Source organism: Anolis carolinensis, chromosome 3, assembly GCF_035594765.1.
Source record: "Anolis carolinensis isolate JA03-04 chromosome 3, rAnoCar3.1.pri, whole genome shotgun sequence".
Classification (NCBI taxonomy): domain Eukaryota; kingdom Metazoa; phylum Chordata; class Lepidosauria; order Squamata; family Dactyloidae; genus Anolis; species Anolis carolinensis.
The window spans coordinates 76128982-76151156 of NC_085843.1; the positions used below are offsets into that span (position 1 = coordinate 76128982).

The following is a 22175-nucleotide window of genomic DNA, read 5'->3' on the forward strand; positions in this document are numbered from 1 at the left end:
TAGATGTACCCCTGAATACATATCATTGAAAGACTCTAAAAGGGGGCCCTTCCACACAGCCCAGTATCACAGAATATCAAGGTAGAAAATCCCACAATATCTCCTTTGAACTGGAATATATAGCAGTGTGGACTCAGATAACTAAGTTAAAAGCAGATATTGTGGATTATCTACCTTGATATTATGGGTTATAAGAGTGTGTGGAAGGGCCCTAAGGGCTAGGTTTACCACTTCATGTGAGCTGAAGGCACACCAATACAGAAGAGGCTACAAGGCAAGCCAGGGAGACCAGCTCTGGCTCGAGGGAACCAGCTCCTGGCTCTTTCTCCCGAGGCTTGGCAAGCCGCCAAGTGTTGCTAGAGGCCGGAGGGAGTCGTCCCGCAGACACACCCGGCAACCGCAGCCCTTCTGCCCGGCCGCCCACCAAGGCCCCCCTCTCTCCCCGCTCCGGCGGAAGAGGCGCCGGTTGCCATGACAAAGCCCACTACCTTTTCCAGGCCCCTCTGGCTCTCGCGGGAGCTCAAACCCCTCTCGGAATTACAATACATGAAAACCCAGCGCCCCTCACCAGCCATTGGCGAGAGCCGCTCTCACTCTCGCGAGGAGGCGGGGCGGTCGGGGAAAGAGTCCGCCAATCAGGCGCGTCCCACACGGCCAAAGGCGACTCTTCCCTGATTGGTTCCCCCGCCCGCTGCATCTTCTCCTGTGGCTGAAAAAAAAAGGGTGCGTGTGAAAGGCATTGAATGGGAGAGGTGCGGCTGCTTGGGCTTTCGTTTCAGGAAAAGGCGCGCGCGCGCGCGTGGGATTCCAGGCGCCCGGTATTACCTCACACACAGCGAATGAGGCGCGCGCGCGCACAAGCCATGAATAAAATCCTCGCCACGAGCTCACAACTCCTTATCCGCGCGGCGCCGCCGCTTTGTCACTATTGGTGGACGGGAGCGTCCGTCATGAAGTGAGGAGGGGGGAAAGGGGTGGGGCCTTCGAGTGAGGAGAAGGGCCTCGATTGGTTGGTTGGAGCCCACTCTCTCCTCGCGCTGCGCAGTAACCCAGAGGCTGCGTGAGAGAGAGAGAGAGAAAGAGAGAGAGAGAGGGGAGTGAAAGAGCGGCGGCGAGAGGAAAGCGCCTGGTCGTGAGTGATTCAGTGGCGGCCGTTGGAGGGGGGGATGGTGCTCCTGGCGGCGTCGGTGGAGGCGGTGGCCTGTGCGTGCCCTCCTCCGCGCCTTCCCTCGCCCTTGCTCTGGGTGTGAAGGCGACACCCGAGAGGCGACAGATATGAGGTGAATCCGAGCGTCGGCTGCAGCGGAGGGGGGATGTCCATTAGCGGAAAGAGCGCGAAGGGGGGGGGGAGGCTGTCCATTGGCGGGGTCACCCTGGAGAAGCGCGCAGGGGCAGTGAGGAGAGACGGGCTCTGAGGGGTCCCCACCCCCTTCGCGCCTCCTCTGTAGCGCCCCTCGCCCAGCCTTCTTCGCCCGCCCTTCTCAATTCTTTCTGCTCTCTCAGGCCCACTCTATTCTCTTTTCTTCTCAGCCTCGCCTTCGCCCTTCCTCGCCGCCTCAGGCGATGACTTGCCCTGCGAGATAGAAGGGCCCCGTGGCCAGTGGAGCGGCGCTGGTACCTTTCAGAATCCTGTTATTTTTTATTAAGCGGATGACTCACCTAGGGCCGGTTTGAGGCGAAGGGGAGGACGATAAAGAGTCACACCGTGGCTTAATTGCTTACTTATGAGAAAGGAGGTCTCAGAGTGCATCTACGCCAGGCTTGGGCAAACTTAGGCCCTCCAGGTGTTTTGTACTTCAACTCCCACCATTCCTAATAGCCTCAGGCCCATTCCTTTTCCCCCTCAGCTGCTTAAGCGCTTAAGCTGAGGGGGAAAAGGAAGGGGCCTGAGGCCGTTAGGAATGGTGACGGTTGAAGTCCAAAACACCTGGAGGTCTGAAATTTGCCCAGGTCAGATCAGTGCTGTAGAATTAATACGGTTCCACACCCCTTGAATTGCCATGGCTCATTGCTGTGGAATCCTGTGATTTGTACTTTGGTGAGGCACCAGCCCTTTAGGGCAGAGACGGCAAAAGGCCTTGTAAAGGTTGCTGTGAGTTTTCCTGACTGTATGGCCATGTTTCAGAAGCATTCTCTCTTGACATTTAAATTGGCTCTACAGGCCAATGGATACTCCACCACAAACATGAGCTGCAAGGCCAGGAAGAAGCCACAGTAGCAAAGACAAAAATTCATCCAGAGGAAAAGGGTTCTTACCATACATCAAGGGAACCATGGACTGCATAGGGAAGCTGATGAAGAAACACAACCTACAAATGATCTTCAGACTCATTAAGAAAATCCAACAAATGCTACATTCAGCAAAGGTCAAGAGGGGTCTTCTCACCTCTGCAGGAGTCTAGCGTATACCATGCAGCTGTGGACAAGTCTACATAGGGACCACCAAACGCAGCATTGCCAAGGCACGAATCAAGGAATATGAAAGGCACTGCAGACTAACTCAACCAGAAAAGTCAGCCATAGCAGAGCACTTGATGAACCAACCTGGACACAGCATATTATTTGAGAACACAGAAATGCTTGACCACTCTAACAACCACTGTGTCAGAATACACAGAGAAGCCATTGAAATCCACAAGCATGTAAACAATTTTGACAGAAAGGAGGAAACCATGAAAATGAACAAAATTTGGCTACCAGTATTTAAAAAAAACTCCAAAATAAGACAGTAAATAAAAAACAACACTCAGAAGACAGGGGAATTCCAGACAAGAAACAATCAGGATCAGCTAACATCTCCCAACAAGGGATCCCCCCAGACAGAAAGCAGCCAAACTTTGAAGCCGCAAGGTCATATAGTGCTAATCAAGGTGGCTAATTGCAATATTCACACTTGCCTCCAGCAGACAAGAGTTCTTTCTCCCACCCTGGACCTTCCACAGATATATAAACCTCACTTGCATAGCTTCCAACAGACCTCATATCTCTGAGGATGGCTGCCATAGATCTGGGTGAAACATCAGGAGATAATGCTTCTGGAACATGGCCATACAGCCCAAAAAACTCACAACAACCCAGTGATTGAGGCCATGAAAGCCTTCGACAATAGCTATAGTGTAGATGTCACACAGGGCAAAATAGCATGTGCATTATGCAAACTGGACCCTCATTGTTTCCCAGTCTTGAGTAAATTTGCCCTGCTCTACTTTGTCTCAAAAATAATAGACATCTATGTTGTCTGTCTTTGTGGGTTTGCTTGTTTGTTTCTGCTTTAATAGACATGTCCGTCAAATGTCTACAGTGGGAATTTTGAGGCGGGGAAACAGAAGTAACTTTGTCAGTGTTCCTGTTTGAATCCTCAGTACAAGTTGAGCATCCTTTATGCAGAATTTAAAATACTCCAAAATGCAAAATTGTCCGTATGGGCGGCTGAGATCCTGACACCTTTGCTTTTTGATGGTTCAATATACAAACATCATTTTAAAATAGTGTGTATAAAATTATCCTCAGACTATGTGTATTTTAGATGTATAGGGAGCTTTAAGTTGTATAGACTTGGATTCCATTTCCAAGATCATTCATCATGAACATATATGTAAAGAGAGGTATTCCAAAATTCAAAACATTCTGATCCCTACCGTAGCATTTCAGATAAGGGATACTCTGCCTGTAATTCTGAAAATGCTTCCCTGCCCTCTTTGAATTGAGTTCCGTAATGCTATTGGTGGGGAAGGGGAAATGTGTCTGGATTTCTTCCCTTTGCATGACTCTGTACTTGTTAGTTCTTGTCCCTTTCTTGGCCTTAACAGTGAACAGGGAATGTTATCCTTCAGAGATATTGGCATTCAGCCTTGGAAGAAGCAAGGGCTTTATCATGTTCATTCCATTTGCCCTGCATGGCCACAGCATATTGATTACATTTATGTTTCTAACTGCAAATTTAGTTCTTCATTTTGGCAGGTGTATTCTGCCTTCTAGGAAATTATTTATCAAGGACACAGTCTGTGTTTATTAGTCTATTGAGAGTGTTGTTGTTTTTAAATTTAAAAAATGACTTCTGCTCAGAACAGGTGTTTCAGGACTTACACTGAAGCATACCTAAAAGGATGATGTGGTTTCTTAATCATAAACATCCATCACAAATGCTGAACTCTTCCTGGCCATGTATTAAAAATGAAAGGCCTTGTTCATTCAATTGCTTTTGAGGATAACCAAGAAAAGAGTCATATTTTCAAATTTCCGACAGTATCCATGTACAGGCAGTCCCGAGTTACAAACATCTGTTTTATGTATGACTCCTAGATAAGAACAGGAGAGTGAGACAACAGGAAGTGAGAGAAATATATCCCTAGGAAGGGAAGTTCATTCCTGGAAGAGTTATCATGGGGAAAAAGGTGTCTCCACTGAAGCTTTACCACCAGTCCTTGTTTCCACAATAAGCCAAATTGAATAGCCTTGCAGCTTCAAACCCTGGCTGTGTCTCATTACTTTATTTTCCATACCACCAGACTACGCCACAGCAACTCCTGGCCGGCACAGCTAGTTATTTTATATCCTGATTTTCTTGTAATGTGTGAGAAAACAACCACTTCAGCCTAAATTTTATCAAAATTTAAAACTTGCTGAGGGAAGGAGAGCAGAAAGGGAACCAGTCTACTTCCTGTGTGAAAGATTTATATACCTTGGGGGCAGCCTCTGAGATGATCTTTTCCTTGTCTTCAAACATGCCTGTGATAGTGATGGGACTAAGCAAAAACCTTCTTCTGAAGATGTGAAGATTTAGACAGGCACATATAGGGAGATATGGTCTTTTAGATAGTGTGGATCCAAGCCATATTGGTCTCATAACCAGTACATATAATTGCAGTGGGAAATGTACTGGTAACCAGTCAGCCTGTTGTAACAGGGAGTTAGTTGTTCCCTGTTGCCACACTGCTTAATTGTTTGTTTATGCTTGAAAGATCTGTCGACTTTTAAGTTATGTTGTACTTAAATGAAAATGACCAGAGGTTTTTATTATTATTTTTATTATTATTATGGATTGATGAACAAGGAGAACAAAATGTGTGAAAAATAAATAGTTGTAAAATAGATTGTAGAGACAGTATGTTAAGACCTACCTGAAGATTGGAACTCTTCTTACTAAGTTCAAGAAATGTTTAACTACTTTTTAGTTACAGTTTTGAATGGCTTAAAATTAAGAAGATATAATTAAAATATAATAAATTACACTAAAATGGTAAGACATAGCAGTGCTAGAATTCCAGTGTGTATGTAAAAAGTTTTCACCTCATAGCAACAACCAGTGCTAGGCAGATTCTCTGGGAAGTATATTCAAAAGATAGGACTTTTTTAAAACAGAAACCTGTCTCTATTTGCTACTTCTCTTCTTTCTATAGCGCTTGACTTTAGAAAATATCCTATATTGAAATTTAGATAAGTCACTGTAAGAAGATATGATCTTTTAAATTTAGAAGTCTTTGGGAACTTTAAATGGACTGAGAATCTGTCTCACTATTTGTGAACTGGGTGAAAGATCCTGTTTACTCCTGGTCCAAATTTGCTTTTACAGTAGAGTCTCACTTATCCAACATTCTGGATTATCCAACGCATTTTTGTAGTCAATGTTTCAATGCATTGTGATATTTTGGTGCTAAATTCGTAAATACAGTAATTACTACATAGCATTAATGTGTAATGAACTACTTTTTCTGTCAAATTTGTTGTAGAACATGATGTTTTGGTGCTTAATTTGTAAAACCATAACCTGTTTTGATGTTTAATAGGCTTTTTCTTAATCTCTCCTTATTATCTAGTATTCGCTTATCCAACGTTCTGCCGGCCCGTTTATGTTGGATAAGTGAGACTCTACTGTATTTAATTTATTTGCCACCTTTTCCTAGAGAAGGGGCCCAAAGTGGCTTGAACACAAGGGACCCAGACAGATCTTTTGTTATTTCTATCTCAAGTCTTTCCATTATAGTGGCAGTTAGCCTCAAGAAAATGGAAAGATAAAATACAAACTGTAATCAAAAGTTAAGATCAGGTTTAGATAAAGATACCCAATACAATTAAAAATAAAGAGTATCCACCATTTAAAAACCTGTTTCAGCAAACTTGACAAGTGGGCTTATAAGACAAATGGCTGTGTGAATATTAAATTTTTGCTGGCTGAAGGACCTCAGGCATAAAACTAGCTTTGGCCCCCTTAGCAGGATGTTTAATGCCTTTTAACAACCCCAACTCTTTCTTATATTCTTGACAAATATTGTATATCTCAGATTATGGCTAAACGGAGAGAATCTGCTGTAGATAATAACAAAGAGACAGCTTCCTATGAGAGCACATCATCTTTCAAGGTCGCGCCTTTCCATAATTAGCCCTTTGAATTGTGCCTGAAAATGGACTAGTAGCAGTTGAACGTGAAAATTTCACACTCCCTATAATTGTTTTCAGCAGTTACACCTTTGCAAATTAGTAGATGTTTCTGAACACTTTAGAGGTAGCTCTATATACAGCATGTTCAAATAATGTGAAGGAAACGAAACTACATTGACATGAGAGAGCTGATATTTCCAGGAATGAATGCAGCTGACACATTAAATTTCTGGCCACTGCTTGTTTCCTAAATTCAGGAGCCCACCCACACAATGAACTTAAGTCTTCAAGCCCATCCTAGGCAGGTTGAATTACTTTAACAGGCATTTTTCTGATTTATTTGATTAAGCTTCAATTTGTTCAGCATTGTTAACATCAAACACTGATTTAGAACAGCTTTCTTCAATTCATCCAGGGTAGGTTCATGTGGCCCTGCAGAAGTTTTTGGAGTTCAAATCTCATTAGCCCAAACTAGCCTGGTGGTGGGTGATTTTGAGAATTGCAGTGTCATAACATCTGGGGGACTTCAGTTATGTACTCCTGGAGAACAGAAAGGGGAAAGGGAGTGGACATATTGTGGCTACAGAATATTCATGACTATTTGTGACTTCTTATAGATTTGTGCCATTTATTTATTCTGGCCAGCACCCAGAACTGTAAACATTAAGAATATGCGATTAAATTTTCTCATTCAAGTAATTTTTTTTAGTAATAAAGAAATTGCCTTAAAAAGCATCCTGAAGACTCAACAGGAAAATACCATATTTAATTAAAATAGCCAGAAATCCCAAAGTTTAGCCATCACATCTTCAAAAATTAAAATGTGTGCAAGACACAGAAGCATTTTGCGATGTTTTGGTGCTAAATTCATAAATACTGTCAGGACCCAGGCTGCAGAGCACCAATAACCATGCGCAGAGACCAGATTCTATCTAATATCTTTATTAAAGAAATATATAAAGTCAATAAAAACAAGTGTAGAATATAGTTCAGAAGCAGACCTTTCAGGAAAGGCCAAATATAGTCCAGGAAAATATTGTCCAATATAAGATATTAGAGTCCAAAGTTATAATCCATTAACCGAAACACACACTTTGCCAAGCAATAGTGTGGGGAGATGACAAGGTCTTTTAGTCCACTGAAGCTTGACAACAAGGCTGGATCATGAGCTTGATTCTTGGCTGGATCAAAGACTTGAAACGTGGCAACTTGAAGCATGAAACAAGGTCCGTGGCAAAACGTGAGACAAGGCAAGACTTTGAACTAGATCCGGGAAGCAGGGAACAAGGAATACGAAGTCCACACACGATCTCTCTCTCAGGCTGATCAATTGACTCCGCAAGGTTCCCCTTGCGGCAAAACCCCTATATAGGGTCTTGTTTTCCCGCCAACAGAACACTTTCCCTGGAGAACAAGAAGCGAAACCCAACTCTGTCCAGATGCATGACTCCTCAGAATTTCCCAAGGGAAGCAGACTTAATCAGCTAGTTGTTTGGCAGCGATTCTGAGACTCCGGCGATTAGCCTCCCTGACTCCTCTATCTCTATTATAATTGTCCTTTCAGGAAAACGGGGGAGAATTCTGCCCAAAGCTTGTTTGGGTAACTTCCTGAGGACAAACATCCTCCAGGTGGAGAGGCTCCGTTTCAAACTGAACCGGTGGAAATCCCATGTTTTCCTCCTCGTCTGCCTCAATAGCACTAGGAACGGGACTACAAGGCCCATGAGACATCACAAATACAGCAATTACTACATAATGTTACCGTTATGATATTTTGGTGCTTAATTTGTAAAATCATAACATAATTTGACGTTTAATAGGCTTTTCCTTAATCCCTCCTTATTATCCAACCTTTTCGCTTATCCAACGTTCTGCCAGCCTGTTTATGTTGGATAAGTGAGACTCTACTGTACTTTGCTGCTTATTGATTGTATCCACCTTTGTTGTATCTCTGTACTGTTTTAATCTTAGCACTTTTTACTTTTTTGAAAGTAAAATGAGTTTAATTACAGGCAGTCCCCAAGTTACAAACAAGATATGTTCTGTAGGTTTATTCTTAAGTTGAATTTATATGTAAGTCAGAACAGGTACAGTTTTTAAGTATAACTGCAGGTAAACATATACAGTGCTCCCTCACTTTTCGCGGGGGTTAGGTTCCAGGCCTGCCCACAAAAAGTGAAAAACCGCAAAGTAGCGGCACTCTATTTATTTCAATAAATATAGCCTCCCTCCCTCCCTCTTTTCCTCTTTTAATGTACTGTACTGTATTTCTCGTTGTTCCTGAGGCAGCCTGGACACACCTCGCGAGTGTTTCCCATGGGCTTTGGGGCCTGTTTCTTGCCCAGAGCCCCATGTGAGCCTCCTGCTCTGAGTCTGGTGGCTTCGTGAGGCGACTGGGCAGCTGTTCGCCCCTTGACTTGCCTTTGGCGCTGAGAGCAGGACAGTGTGACACCCCTGGCTGCGAGAGCACTGGAAACCAATACACCAAAGCCAATAAACAATCTAATATCTTTATTAAGGAATTAAGAAATTAAAACGAAAACAAGCAGAAGATATAGTTCATCAATAGACCTTTCAGGAAAGGTCAAATATAGTCCAGTAATATATTGTCCAATGTATAATATTAAAGTTTAAAGTCTGTAATCCAAAAAACCGAAACGCACTTCCAAGCAGTTTGAGTGGGGAAATGTCCAAGTCTTTTCCTAGAGTTCAAAAGCAAGTCCAGGGCAAGGAAATGAAGACAAGGCTGGATACACGGCACGACAAGGCAAGGCTGGGATCACGGCAAGGCAAGGCAAGGAACACGGCTAGGCAAGGCTCGGAAACACGGCTAGGCAAGGCACAGCTAGGCTGGAAGGAAGTGGATCCAAACGCGGTCCACACTTGGCTGGAAGTGAAGTTAATTCTCCAACTGACACGTTGACTCCGCGCTGGCTAGCCAGCGCACAGAACTTTTAAGGAACTTCAAATCTCTTCACAGAGCAGGTGTCCAAATGCTCTTTTCCCAAGGGAAAAGAGCTAAAACAACATCTTCACCAGATGCGATCCTCCCTGAGAGTTCTCAGGGGAAACAGGTTAATCAGCAGATTCTCTAGCTGCTAATCGCGCACTCCTTCTCCTGCCAGCTTTCTCAGACCTGCAAGTTTCCCAAAATATTCGTCTATCAAAGGGAGGGGAACTGGTGGGAGAAGGCTCCGTTTCAAGGGCCTTTTTAATAAGCTGTGGACTAGAATTGTCAATAGGAAGCAGCTGGAAAGAGGCAGAGTCTTGCTGAATCGGCACAAACCCCATGTCCTCGTCACTGTGGTCCATAATGGAGGCAGGATCACGGCCCAAGGGTTCAGGGGACATCACAGAGAGAGAGAGAGCAGAACCCTCGGGACAAGGAGAGGGTGGGGTGCCAATCAGGGTGCCGCAGGCAGGACAGCCAGGCCCCGCCCCCTCCCTGCCCCTCCCCGCAGGAAAGCCTAGGCCCGAAGGGAGAATGCGGCCTCCTCTCTGCACATGCACCTCCCGTGGGCCTCCCTCCCCGCCCGGAAAGGAAGGTAGGAAGGCCCCCCTCTTCTGGACACAAGGCTCTCCAGAAGTGCCCCTCCTCCGACCATCTCCTCTTTGGCCCACCAAGGGAGCCGAGGAGGCCTCTGCCCGCCCGCCCCGCTCTCTCTCTCTCTCTCTCTCTTTTTCCTGCGAGGCTCCGTCAGGTGAGGCTTCCTTGGGGGAGGGGGAGGGAGAGGGCGGGCTGGATGGGAAAAACCGTGATATAGCGAATCCGCGGAACCCAAACCGCGAATTAGCGATGGAGCACTGTATATGTTTTAATTTTGGCTAGCATAGGGCAGAGTTTCTCAAATTGTGCTCCTCCAGATGTTCTGGACATCAACTCCCACAATTCCTAACAGCTGGTAAGCTGGCTGGTATTTCTGGGAGCTGAAGTCCAAAACACCTGGAGGAGCACAGTTTGAGAAACACTACCACAGGGAATGATTAACACCTCTGTCGTGTTTGTTTTGCTGTCTGTGCCCCTGTTCAGAAGATTACACCTCACTTTCTGTTCCTGTGACAACTGATTTTTTAAAAAATTAGCTTGATGTGGAAACAAAGATTGGTGAGAAAATTTTAGTGGAGACACCTTTTTCCTATGATAACTCTTTCAGTAGTGAATTTCCCTTCTTAGGAGTAGATTTCTCTCACTTCCTGTTGTCTCAAACCCCCCCCCCCCCATTCTTATCTATGTGTCGTTTGTAACTCAGATGTTTGTAACTCGGGACTGCCTGTATATGCAGATGACTAAGTTACATGCTCAGTGGGGCTTCCTGTTTAGTAATGGAATCTAGGATTCTAACTCTACTATCCTTAGTTTGCTAATTTGTTACTTTGGTTGGTGTGCATAATAGTATATAGTATGCTACCTAACATTTAGAAAATTCTAGGCTTTGTGAATGCAGTACGGACATTAAAAGATAGACCTTTTTACACTCACTATCTAATACAAACAATATGTGACTCACAATCTAGTACAAGCCAGGAAAGGGGGGGGGGATGGAAAACAAGCATTGGTCCCAAAGAGTTGTTGCCTGTTCTTCCTAGGCAACACATGTGCAGCCTCATAGTGGCTCTTGAATCTCCTGGCTCAAGGCAGAGGCTATAAGGCTATACACTCAGAAGTGTAACTGTAACTGGGAATTGGAATTCAGTCTACTTTTTTCTAAAAAGATAAAGGTAAATATTTTCCCCTGACATTAAGTCTAGTTGTGTCCCCTTCTGGGGTTTGGTGCTCATCTCCATTTCTAAACTGAAGAGCCGGCATTGTCCGTAAACACCATTAAGGTCATGTGGTTGGCATGATTTCATGGAGCGCTGTTACCTTCTCACTGGAGCGGTACCAATTGATCGACTCACATTTGCATGTTTTCGATCTGCTAGGTTGGCAGAAGCTGGGACTAACAGGAACTCACCCTACTCCCTAGATTCAAACCACTGACCTTTCGGTCAGCAAATTCAGCAGCTCAGCAGTTTAATCCGCTGCGCTGCCCAGGGCTCCTGTACTTTTTTCTAGTAGTGGGAAACCTAGCTCTCAGCATCTGCTCAATTTTTGACCAGCGGATGGATGTCCCTTAACTATAATGATCATCCTAGCAAGATGTGGGTTTCATATCCAGGCAGCTTTGGGTAGAGATTATTTTTATTAAGTTAAAAAAAACAAACAGGCATGCTTGTTATTCTCTTGGCTTTTTGCCAACTTCTGTTTCCATTATTTCTTTAGAGATACATGTAGATCTCCAGATTTTGTACTATATAAACATTTAAAGGAATAAAAGATAATAAAATATTTAATTAGATGTATATAGTAGGCATTCTATAAAACTTGAAGCAGGACTGTAGTTTTTTTTAGATGCCAGGGAAACTGCCAGTGGCATGTAGAGGAAATGCATATTTCTAGCAAGGGCAGGCAGTCAAAAAAAGGAAAATGGTTTAAGTTAAAGGTCTTTTTAATTCAAACCATAGAACCATTGGTATTTAGCTGAAACTGCTCACAGATCTTTCAAGCTTGTATGATTAGTGCTTGTATGCTCTCATTTTGGCAGCCTTACAGCAGTCATGTTTTCACACAGATGAGCTGTTTCAGAACAATTTCACCAGTGTATTAAGCCCAGAATCTTTTATTCAGAGTTAACAGAGAAAGTGTTGCTTAATGCTGCACAAAAGGAACAAATTGTTTCATTTTCTTTCTTATTTTATTAGTGTCACAACTGGACAATTGTAAGCTTTATCCAAGTTTTTATCTTTTTTTAAATTAAATTCTGAACTTTTAGAAAGGATCAATGTACTTGAGGTATGTTACATAATCAAAAAGGAATATTTAAGGAAAACAGATGTAGAGTTGAGATTCCAGTATATAGATTGGTAAAACTGATATAGACCACTGCTAAATCTAAATGTAAAGAGTGGGATTTTACTTGTTCTTGTGACTTTTTGTATTTAAAACGGGGCTATAGCTGCTCTTCACAAGAATAAGTACACACAATTAAGATGGGCAAACTCTGTCCTCTCTTGACCTTTTACTTATCAGTTTGAAACAGTTTTCTTCAGCATAGTAAGAGAGTTGGGCTGAAGAGGAAAATCTTTGATGAAATGGAATGCAATAAGATAAATAAGGCCAGAGTTCAATTCAACCTACCCAATAATGCCTTTTCTTTTAAAGCAGGCATTTCCAGATGTTATTAGGCACACCATTGGTTGTGCTGGTTAGAAAATGCGAGAGTTATAACATCTAGCTTCTAGAGCAAGGCTTCTTAAATTCTTTCTACTCGTGACCCCTTTCCACCTGAGAAATTTTTACAAGGTCCCAGGTATATAAACTAGGTATGTAAACTAGGTATAAAAAAAATCAAACATTTCCTAATAATCAGCATTTGCAAGGATTGCTAAAGAGACTAATTTTTAATGGGGTACAACTGAAACATTTAATGCAGAGTCCACTCTAAACAAGCATGTTGTTTCTAACAGATTTGTGTAAATGTCTAAAACAGCCATCAGTTGGCATTCCATAAATGTTTGATTATGTCAGAAATTCCAAAGCAGTGCAGTGATGTATAGTAAGTGTTGTGTTATTTACCTTGAGAGTCAGCATGATGTGGTTGGTTTGAACACTGGATAAATTACTCTGGCTATCGGAGTCTGAATCACTTCTCAGCCATGAAATTCACTGGGTAACCTTGGGCAAATCACACACATTCAGTCTCAGAAACCTATCGTGACCCTATTTTGTTGAATGCATATTTCAGTATCTTCGGATATATCCTATTGTCATTATAGTGGTAAACTTTCACAAGATCAAAATTGTTCAAATGGCAAGTATGCAAGTATGTCTCTAACCTTTCTGGTGAGTTGCACATACAGTATCTTATTTTCTAGTTTGTTTTGCAGTAAAATTAATTAAGGAGCGAACTTACATGTGGAGATAGATTTCTCTTTATTTTTTAACCAAAATAATGTATTAAGTTTATAAGATTTTAATTAGTTATAATACAAGTATCTGGCTGATCTTGTTCTGATGGAAAGTTATTTGATCTTGTGATAAGGGCAATTTTCTGGAAATGAAACCAGAATCTGAGAAGGACATGACAAGGTACTTAGGTATTTGTAGTATTCATTTTAGACTATTCACAAAGATATATGTAGCAGTTTTTTTATAACTCATTTAGGCTTGATTTTATTGATAGTTGAAAAGAGTAAATGTTAATTTTACAGTCTTCATACTGTTTCTAGCAATTAGTGTGTGTAATAATGGTCTTGATTCTAAGCCAGATTCTTCCATAGTCAATCTTTATAAGTTTGAAGAATTTAAATTAAGTAAATCATCAAAGTTTAAAATACAGGGGTTACAACTAATATTATACTAAAATAATTTCTCCTATAAAATCAAATCTTTACTTCAGATACAGTCTAATAATTGTTCTGTTCTAAATAATGCGTTATTATTATTGTTGACGCAACAACATAGTATGACACAGCAAACAAGATAGATATGCTGGATTTCGTATCACAAAATCACAAGTTGAACACTTCCCAAGCATTTAGGACTGTGTAATGTATTTTCGGATGATGCGTGCAGATCCCAGTAAGGTGGCCTTTTGCAGTTGACAGATTGTAATTTTGTCCATGTTTGTTTCCAAATGCCGGCTGAAATCTTTTGGCACAGCACCAATGTGCCAATTACCACCGGGACCACCTGTACTGGTTTCTGCCAGAGACTTTGCAGTTTGATCTTGAGGTCCTGATAGCGGCTGAGTTTTTCCTGTTGTTTTTCATCAATCCGACTGTCACCTGGTGTGGCGACATCAATAATCCAAACCTTTTTCTTTTCCACGACTGTGAGGTCTGGTGTGTTGTGTTCCAGAACTTTGTCAGTCTGGATTCGAAAGTCCCACAGTATCTTTGCGTGTTCATTTTTCAATACCTTTGTGATCCCACCAGTTCTTTACTTCTGGGAGGTGGTACTTGTGGCATAAATTCCAATGAATCATCTGGGCCACATAGTTGTGCCTTTGTAGTCTGTGCGATTTTCTTACAGCAGCTGAAGATATGATCAATGGTTTCGTCAGCTTCCTTGCACAGCCTTCATTTTGGGTCATCAGCTGATTTTTCGATCTTGGCCTTAACTGCATTTGTTCTGATGGCTTGTTCCTGGGCTGCAAGAATCAGGCCTTCTGTCTCCTCCTTCAGTGTCCCATTTGTGAGCCATAGCCAGGTCTTCTTATCAGCTTTTCCTTCAATTTTGTCAAGGAACTTTCCATGCAATGCTTTGTTGTGCCAGCTGTCAGCTCTAGTTTGTAGTGCAGTTTTCTTGTACTGATTCTTTGTCTGTTGTGCTTTCAGGAGATTATTATTATTATTATTATTATTATTATTATAAATTCAGGAGCAAATACTCACAATAATACAGGTTGAGAGTTCTTTATCCATATATCCAACATCTGACTTATTCCAAAAACCAAAACTTTTTGCTACCAGCCTCCCATATCTGCCTATGGGGGGATGTGTCACACGTCAAAGGCAGGGAGGAATCTGTAAGGTTCTTGTAAAAAAAGTGAATGCCTCATACACTTGGGCACTTACCTTTTATCTAGCCTAGGCAGCGTGCCAGGATGGGAACCCTGGAAATGGTATGTGAGTGTGGAGTGACCCCATTAGCCACTACCTGTATCTAGCCAAGAGAGAAAAAGACTCATGGGTCTATAAGTAGAGTCCTCCCCCTTTCCTTAAGGAAAAAAAACCTCAGTGGGAGCTGGACATGTGATAAGTCCCCTTTCCCACATTCATTGTGTTTATGCAACTACAGTATCTGTTTTGAACTGGGATATATGGCAGTGTGGACTGAGATAACCCAGGTCAAAGCAGATACTGTGGGATTTTCTGCCTTGATAATCTGGGACTCCTTCCACGCAGCTGTATAAAATCCACATTGAACTGGATTATATGGTAGTGTGGGCTCAGATAATCCAGTTCAAAGCAGATATTGTGGATTACCTGCCTTGATATATTGGGTTATATGGCTGTGTGGAAGGGCTCAGAGGAAGAGATAAAGCGGAATATAAATAAATAAATAAATAAATTTCTGTATGTGGCATTCAACTTTTGAGTCACCTCCTGTTATTTTTTGGACATCATTTTCCCGAAACCAGTGTGATTGAATTCAGGGAGTCGAAGTCCAAACAAATTGGAGCCCCAGCGGAGGGTGTTCCATCCAGGAAGTCCTGGTTCCTGGGTCTCTGGCCCTGTAAGACTGATGGGAGCGGCATGGCACGGCCCTCCCTTTCCGTGCTGCCGGGCCCCGCTGCTTTCGGTTCTGCATCTTGTGCCTCCCTGCGGCCTTTCCTTTGCTGCTGCTCCACCATGAGGCCACTGGCCGGGTACCTCCTGGTCCTGGGAGCCGCCATCCCTGGCCATTCCCTGTTATCTCAGCTCCCGGGAGAGCCCAGCACAGGGCTCAGGTGAGTCATTGCTTCCGCCTCCTTTGGCTCTCTGCCTGGAGAACGAGTACATCTTTGACACCACCCCTACTCAAAGTCATGATGTCATGGGAGCTGTTGTAGTTCATCAAAGTCTTTTGCCATCTCTGCCAAAGAGTGCTGCAAAAACCTGCAACTCCCACAATTCCACAGCTTTGAGCCTGGATTGTGAAAGTGGTGTCGAACTGCATCAGTTCTACAGTGTGTTCTCTTGGCATACTGATATTAAAGACAGTGGAGAATTCCAACGCAATTAAATCAAAGTGAAACTAAATTGAAATCTATGCAAATTAAATGTAGCAATGCATTTGGGAAGATTGGAATAGAATAGTCAAATATGTAGTCTAGCGTGTGTTGCTTGGACATCTAGTAGATGGCAAGTTTTTGAAGAAAAACATTTTTACCTATCACAGGTGTGACATCTATATAATAGTAGGTATGTGAAAACATAAAAACATGCACCCGTTGGATTGCTACGTTGTGACATAATTTCAAAGCAGTTTGTGACGTATTTTGGGAGATTTGATGTTCTAAACAAATGTAAATTTACATTTTTATTTATATAGATACATGCACTAATATACTACACCTTTGTATATAATGAGATTAGGGAATCTATTGATTTTTATATCTTTTGGGATTCCTGGAACCAAATTCCTGCAGATACCAAGGGTCCACTGTGTTCCAAAATCTAACAAAATAAAATCAAATCTGAGATACAAAAAAACTTTGATCCCAAGCATGTTGGATCAATCTACATTCCAAGTTCGAAGTTCCATAGTGTATCCTACATTGGCATCTGATACACAAATGCAAATTACCTCTAAATTTGGATAGTGTTCGTGGAATATAAAACATTGCGTTCAGCACATATCTTCGCAAAAGTAGAGGGTCTACTGTTTATTTTTATTATATAATGCATAACAAGCTAGTAATGTTGTAAGCTGCAATTGATATTAAGACACTTCGATACAGATGCTTAAAGTTTAGTTACCATATAATCAAATCAGCACCTTTGTATAGTGGTTGTGTTGAATGTTTAAACTATAGTCTAAATGTAGTTGTTAGTACCAACAAGATTAGTCCCATTTAATCAATTGAAACTTTGTTAGTGAAGATTTAGGAAAGTTTGGTTGATTTTATTATTCTACTCTGCTCAAAACTAGCAGTTTGGTTTAGACCTATATTAGCTTTAACACTATCCAGTTTGTGTTGACAATCTTAACATTTTTATTTTTAAAAGTGTGTGGTTCAAGAGGATATTTTCATGAAACAAAAATTCATTTGCTCAGCCTTGTAACTCATCTTTCTGTTACATGAATCTAAACCTATAAACAGTAAATTGTATTTTAGCTGTTCATCTAAATGGTCTTGAAAATGACAAGTTCCTTACCCTTAACACTTGTGCATTTATCAGTATTATCAGGAAATGGGTTCCTAAGTATAAATTCATGTTTTTAATGCAGTTAGATAGCAATTATATGTATTCTTAGTTTCCTTGCCTTAAAATGAAAGGAATCAGTCATTTCAGCACAAAGCAATTAACTCCTCATAACTCTAATTTAAAATATTACAAGAAAAAGAGGCAAATATTTTTTCATTAAATTTTTGAGATGGATTGAAGAAGGCAAACAACTTAATCTTTATTGTTGGAAGAAAAACAATCTTTTGGGTAGATATACCTACCTACTAGTTGGTATAGCATTATGTATTACACATTAGGCAGGAATTACCAGCTCCTTAAAATGAACTAAAATGTTAATTTCACTGCTAAGCTTGTTACATTAAAGCAAATTCTGGCTTTTTGTTTAGTAAAAAATGTGTGTCTTCAAGGTCATTCTGACTTACAGCGACCTTAAAATGAACTAATCACATGGTTTTCTTGGCAAGATTTGTTTAGAGGGGCTTTGTCTTTGCCTTCCTCTGAGGCTGAACATGTGTGATTTTCCAAGGTCACTCTTGGTCAGTCAAAATGCAGATAAAAAATAGGGACTCGTCTGTGCTCATTCCTAGAGATGTCAGATCTGGTGACAATGGCACCTGACTTGATTATATCCTGTTTGGATTACTGTACTGTAAGTGGAGATGCCTTTGGAAACTTCAAAATCTTCAGCGGGTCCAAAGTGCTGTGGTAAGTGTATTGACTGAGAGGGGTAACAGCATGATATAGCTCTCCTTTTGGAACACCGTTCCTAGCAATCAGTCTGTTTATGAGCACAGTTCAAAGTGCTCATTATCTATATATATAAAAGAGTGATGGCATCACGGCAATTCACAAAACAACAAAAGTACAGGCCCCCCAACCTCAAAATTTGACAACACAACCCATCATCCACGCCTCAAGGTTGATACAACAAAAAGAAAAGAAAAACAAAGTCCTAATTAAAGGGAGAGCAATAATTTTTTTTATCCAATTGCTGCCAGTTTAGAGGGCTAATCTCTGCCCACTTCGTTGCCTAGCAACCAAGGGACAGCCAGGTTTCAGTTCGGGGACAGGCAGATTTAGGCCTTACTTAGGCTTCTTCCACAGATTATCAGATTTTAACTGGATTATATGGCAGTGTAGACTCAAGGCCCTTCAACACAGCAATATAACCCATTTATAATCTTATATTATCTGCTTTGCACTGGATTATCTTGACTCCACACTGCCATATAATCCACTTCAGTGTGCATTTTATACAGCTGTGAAGAAGGGGCCTCAGATAATCCAGTTCTGAGCAGATAATATAAGATTAGAAATATACAGTAGAGTCTCACTTATCCAACGTAAACAGGCCGGCAGGATAAGTGAATATGTTGGATAATAAGAAGGGATTCAGGAAAAGCCAATTAAACATCAAATTAGGTAATCGTTATACAAATTAAGCACCAAAACATCATATTATACAACAAATTTGACAGAAAAAGTAGTTCCATGCGCAGTAATGCTATGTAGTAATTACAGTAGAGTCTCACTTATCCAACACTTGCTTATCCAACGTTCTGGATTATCCAACGCATTTTTGTAGTCAATGTTTTCAATATATCATGATATATTGCTAAATTCATAAATACAGTAATTACTACATAGCATTACTGCGTATTGAACTACTTTTTCTGCCAAATTTGTTGTCTAACATGATGTTTTGGTGTTTCATTTGTAAAATCATAACCTAATTTGATATTTAATAGGCTTTTCCTTAATGCCTCCTTATTATCCAACATATTCGGTTATCCAACAATTTGCCAGCCCACTTATGTTGGATAAGTGAGACTCTACTGTACTGTATTTACAAATTTACCAGTAAAATATCACAATGAATTTGAAACACTAACTACAAAAACATTGATTATGAAAAGGCAGACTGTGTTGGATAATCCAGAACATTGTATAATCGAATGTTGGATAAGTGAGATTCTACTTTGATATGAAATAATTTCTAGGATAGAATAATGCAGAACAATATAATCTCTAAAACCAGGATAGTAATAAAGAAATAAAGAAAGTAAATAAAGCAAGGAAATTGGAAATTCCACAAAGGAAACAATCAGGGCCAGCTAACACCTCCCAAGAAAGGATTCTTCCAGAAAGGAAGCTGAGAAGGCAGTGAAGCACTATGTATTACCAAAGTCATTATTATTACTATCATTACTATCCTTACTATTATTATTATTATTATTATTATTATTATTATTATTATTATTATTATTATTGTGTTGCGGTCAACCGTGAAAATGAATACAATCTGGCTCCAAGTATTCAAAAACACTAAAATCAGAATATATAAAAATTAATGTGGTATAATAAAACAGAACAATACAATCTCTAAAATCAGAACACTAAATAAAGAACAACACTCTGAAAATAGGGGAATTCCACACAGAAAACAATCAGGGCCAGCTAACACCTCCCAACAAAGGATTCCCATCATCAAAGTCTGGCCAATCCTCTGTTTTCTCAGGGCCACAGACAGTAGAAGCATATAAAATATCGCAAACAACACCACTCTGAAAACAAGGTAATTTCAGACAGGAAACAATCAGGGCCAGGTAACACCTCCCAACAAAAAAATCACTCAGGGAGGAAACAGCTAGGCTTTAAATCTGCAAGGCCATTACATCCTAATCATTTTTCCTAATTGCAGCATCCATACTTGCCTCCAACAGACAAAAAAAAAACAATCAGAAATATTGTATATTCACAACCTTTAGGAAATAATGTCCCCTGATGGCACAGCATGTTAAAGCGCTGAGCTGCTGAACTTCTGGACCGAAAGGCCGCAGGTTTGAATTGGGGGAACTGACAGAGCCCCCACTGTTAGCCCCAGCTTCTGCCAACCCAGAAGTTCAAAAACATGTAAATGTGAGTGCATCAATAGGTACTGCTCCGGTGGGAAGGTAACGCTGCTCCATGCAGTCATCCCACATGACCTTGGAGGAGTCTACAGACAACGACGGCTCTTCGGCTTAGAAATGGAGATGAGCACCAACCCCCAGAATCAGACATGACTGGACTTAACGTCAGGGGAAAACGTTTACCCTTTACCTTAACTACCACCAATTCCTCAATACTTTATTTCCCATACCACCATTCTTCGCCACAGCAACGCGTGGCCGGGCACAGCTAGTAATCTATAAAAACCCTATATAGCTTCTGTCCAATTGTACTTGAGATGGAAAAGCTGCCTATCAACTTATGACCTCATGAATTTCTTAGACAAGAAATACTCAAACATGTGTTTGCTAGTTTTTTCCACTGAGATATAGCCTTCAGCACCTGGTATTAATTGGTGGTTTCCTATACAAGTACTGACCAGGTCTGATCCTGCTTAGCTTACAGGATCAGATGGGATTTGATGCCTCTAGGGTATTTTGGCAGTTCCCACAAAAACCTACTTTGTCTATGCCCATTCAGCAAGTTTCCTTCTGATGGTTTTTATAAGACAGGAAGAGCTTGTTTGCAGTACAGGCTGTCTCTGACTTACAAATTACTCATAGTTAAGAACAGGGGAGAGAAAACAGGAAGTTAAAGAAATCTATCCCTAGGAAGGGAAATTCACTCCTGAAGGAGTTATTCTGGGAAAATGGTGTCTCAACTGAAGCTTTAGCACCAAACCTTGTTTCCACAACAAGCCAAATTTTCCAAAATTCAGTTATCACAGGGACAGAACGTGAGGTGAAATCTTTTGAACATATAGTGAAACAAGTGCAGTATCTTACATTTGTCCCTATTGAACTTCCTTTTATTGGTTTTGGCCAATCTCTCTAATCTGTTAAAATCATTTTGAATTCTGCTTCTGTCGTCTGGAGTATTAGCTATCCCTCCCAATTTGGTGTCACCTGCAAACTTGATGATCATGCCTTCTAACTCTTCATCTAAGTCATTAATGTTGTACACAACTGGGACCAGGATGGATAAAGAGAAAGCAAAATAAACACTCAGGAAGGAAGGAAAGAAGGAAAGAAAGAGGCAGAGACCATTTTTATTTTTGAAGTTTACCAGTAACTGCTGCATTTCCCATCCTCGGCTTATACTTGAGTCAATAAGTTTTCCCAGTTTTTTGTAGTAAAATTAGGTGCCTTGGCTTATATTCGGTTTGGCTTATACTCGAATATATATCTATATATATATAAAAGGGAAAAAAATTCAGCCTAGAACAAAACAACAAAACTACACATCCCAGAAACACTAAACTTGGGAGCACAACCCCTCATCCATGCCTCTACGTTCATACAACAAAAAGAAAAGAAAAATAAAGTCCTAATTAGAGGGAGAGGAATAATTGTTTTTATCCAATTGCTGCCAGTTAGAAGGCTAAGCTCTACTCACTTGATCTCCTAGCAACCTATTCAGCCCAGGGGACAGGCACAGTTAGGCCTCAGGCCTCTTCCACACTGCCTATAAGATACAGATTATCTGATTTTAACTGGATTATATGGCAGTGTAGACTCAAGGCCCTTCCATTACCCATTTATAATTTTATATTATCTGCTTTGAACTGGATTATCTTGAGTCCACACAGCCAGATAATTCACTTCAGTGTGCATTTTATACAGCTGTGTAGAAGGGGCCTCATATAATCCAGTTCTAAGCAGATAATATAAGATTATAAAAATACAGTAGAGTCTCACTTATACAACATAAACAGGCCGGCAGAACATTGGATAAGTGAATATGTTGGATAATAAGAAGGGATTCAGAAAAAGCCTATTAAACATCAAATTACATAATGATTATACAAATTAAGCACCAAACATCATGTTATACAACAAATTTGACAGAAAAAAGTAGTTCAATGCTCA

At 41.0% G+C, this 22175-nt stretch overlaps 2 protein-coding genes across 11 annotated transcripts in view; one reads left to right on the forward strand and one right to left on the reverse strand.

The window, feature by feature from the left end:
* The window catches only part of cryzl1 (crystallin zeta like 1), a 41498-nt gene extending 40687 nt beyond the window's left edge, over positions 1-811 (reverse strand). For 2 of the 7 annotated variants that reach the window (XM_008107554.3, XM_062975074.1), the window contains exon 1: positions 489-630. Coding sequence is in view for 2 of the 7 variants with exons in the window: in XM_008107553.3 (XP_008105760.1) it covers positions 569-575 (7 nt within the window). In the remaining 5 variants the exon portion in view is untranslated. Of the gene's footprint in view, positions 1-488 lie in introns of all 7 variants that reach the window. The other 5 variants (XM_008107553.3, XM_008107555.3, XM_003219023.4 and 2 more) reach the window with 5 other exon arrangements.
* A 217-nt stretch (positions 812-1028) lies between these two features.
* itsn1 (intersectin 1) overlaps positions 1029-22175 on the forward strand; it is a 106434-nt gene continuing 85287 nt past the window's right edge. For 2 of the 4 annotated variants that reach the window (XM_008107550.3, XM_008107551.3), the window contains exon 1: positions 1029-1280. The gene's annotated coding sequence lies outside the window, so the exon portion shown is untranslated. The remainder of the gene's footprint in view (positions 1281-22175) is intronic. The other 2 variants (XM_008107552.3, XM_062975071.1) reach the window with 1 other exon arrangement.